The sequence below is a fragment of the Nannospalax galili genome, unplaced genomic scaffold (genome assembly GCF_000622305.1).
Source record: "Nannospalax galili isolate Female #2095 unplaced genomic scaffold, S.galili_v1.0 scaffold4011, whole genome shotgun sequence".
Lineage (NCBI taxonomy): Eukaryota > Metazoa > Chordata > Mammalia > Rodentia > Spalacidae > Nannospalax > Nannospalax galili.
The window spans coordinates 18-1,007 of record NW_008329525.1 but is presented as its reverse complement, the minus strand read 5'-3'; the positions used below and the strand labels follow the sequence as shown (position 1 = coordinate 1,007).

General features: G+C 44.9%; 1 protein-coding gene across 1 annotated transcript; it reads left to right on the top strand.

Moving 5' to 3' along the window:
* Nucleotides 1–105: 105 nt before the first annotated feature.
* Nucleotides 106–744, top strand: LOC115071242 (uncharacterized protein C2orf78 homolog; the record flags this gene model as incomplete). The annotated part of the gene is made up of 2 exons (XM_029565882.1): nt 106–217; nt 287–744. Coding segments are annotated over 2 exons (570 nt in total), but the record flags the coding sequence as incomplete, so codon positions are not given.
* Nucleotides 745–990: the final 246 nt, after the last annotated feature.

Here is a 990-nt window from a genome sequence, read left to right as displayed (position 1 = left end):
CTGGGCATTGTACGTGAGGGGAAAGGCCCTGGGAAAACCAAAGGCACAGGCTAGAACTCAGAATGTGATACTGAAAAGGAGGGTCTAGCTCCATCCATACAAAAGCTGGTCCCTCGAGGGAAGCTCAAGTTAGTGCCTCTGCCTTTCCTAACCATGGACGAGACTCAAATACAAGCTGTGTTTCCGAGGGCACTATCCTTGGCTTCAAGAAGGTCCCGCGCAGCTTATCCGGACAGACCTCACCCCAAATCATCTCAGCTTCCAACAGTCAATGCATCTCGATGAGCTCCTTCCAGCACATATCTGGTGGGTCCTGCCAAACCAGCTCTGACAATTTCTCTCAATGCCACCGCACCCGGTGGGAGAAACTCCATCCAGTCCAGCACTGTCCCTCAGGTGGCTGCTGCCAGGCCTGCACCCTACAAAACATCATCTTACAGTTCTCTCCAGAAGAAGCCCGTTTCAGCTGCTCTGACCAAGGACACGTCACCTCCCAAGAATCAATCCCAGTATCTCCTACAAGACTTCTGCTGCCAACCAATTCCATGGAGGAAAGTGAACATTCCTGGATCCCTCATATCACATCCTATAACAGCACAGAGGCCAGAGCAGGAAGCCATGAAGTGGCGGGCTCAGCAAGAGCAGGAGAAGGCTGCCAACGATACTACCTTAAGGAAACAGCAGGTTTTCCTTCAGAGGGAAAACGATATGGAAATTTCTCGCTATTATGGCTACGCAATGTAAGAGCTACTGAGACTGTGGGAACGAAGTGGTTCTCCACACATATGTGGAGATACATACATGTACAGAAGTATACAGAGACATATAGATGTATGAATATAGATATATATGAGATACATATATAGATGTATACATAGACTTACAGAGATGAGACATAAATATCTAGATAAGTAAGTAAATAAGTAGATAAATATATATGAAAATAAATTTTTATTATTTTATATATTTTGAAGTTGAATACAATTCATT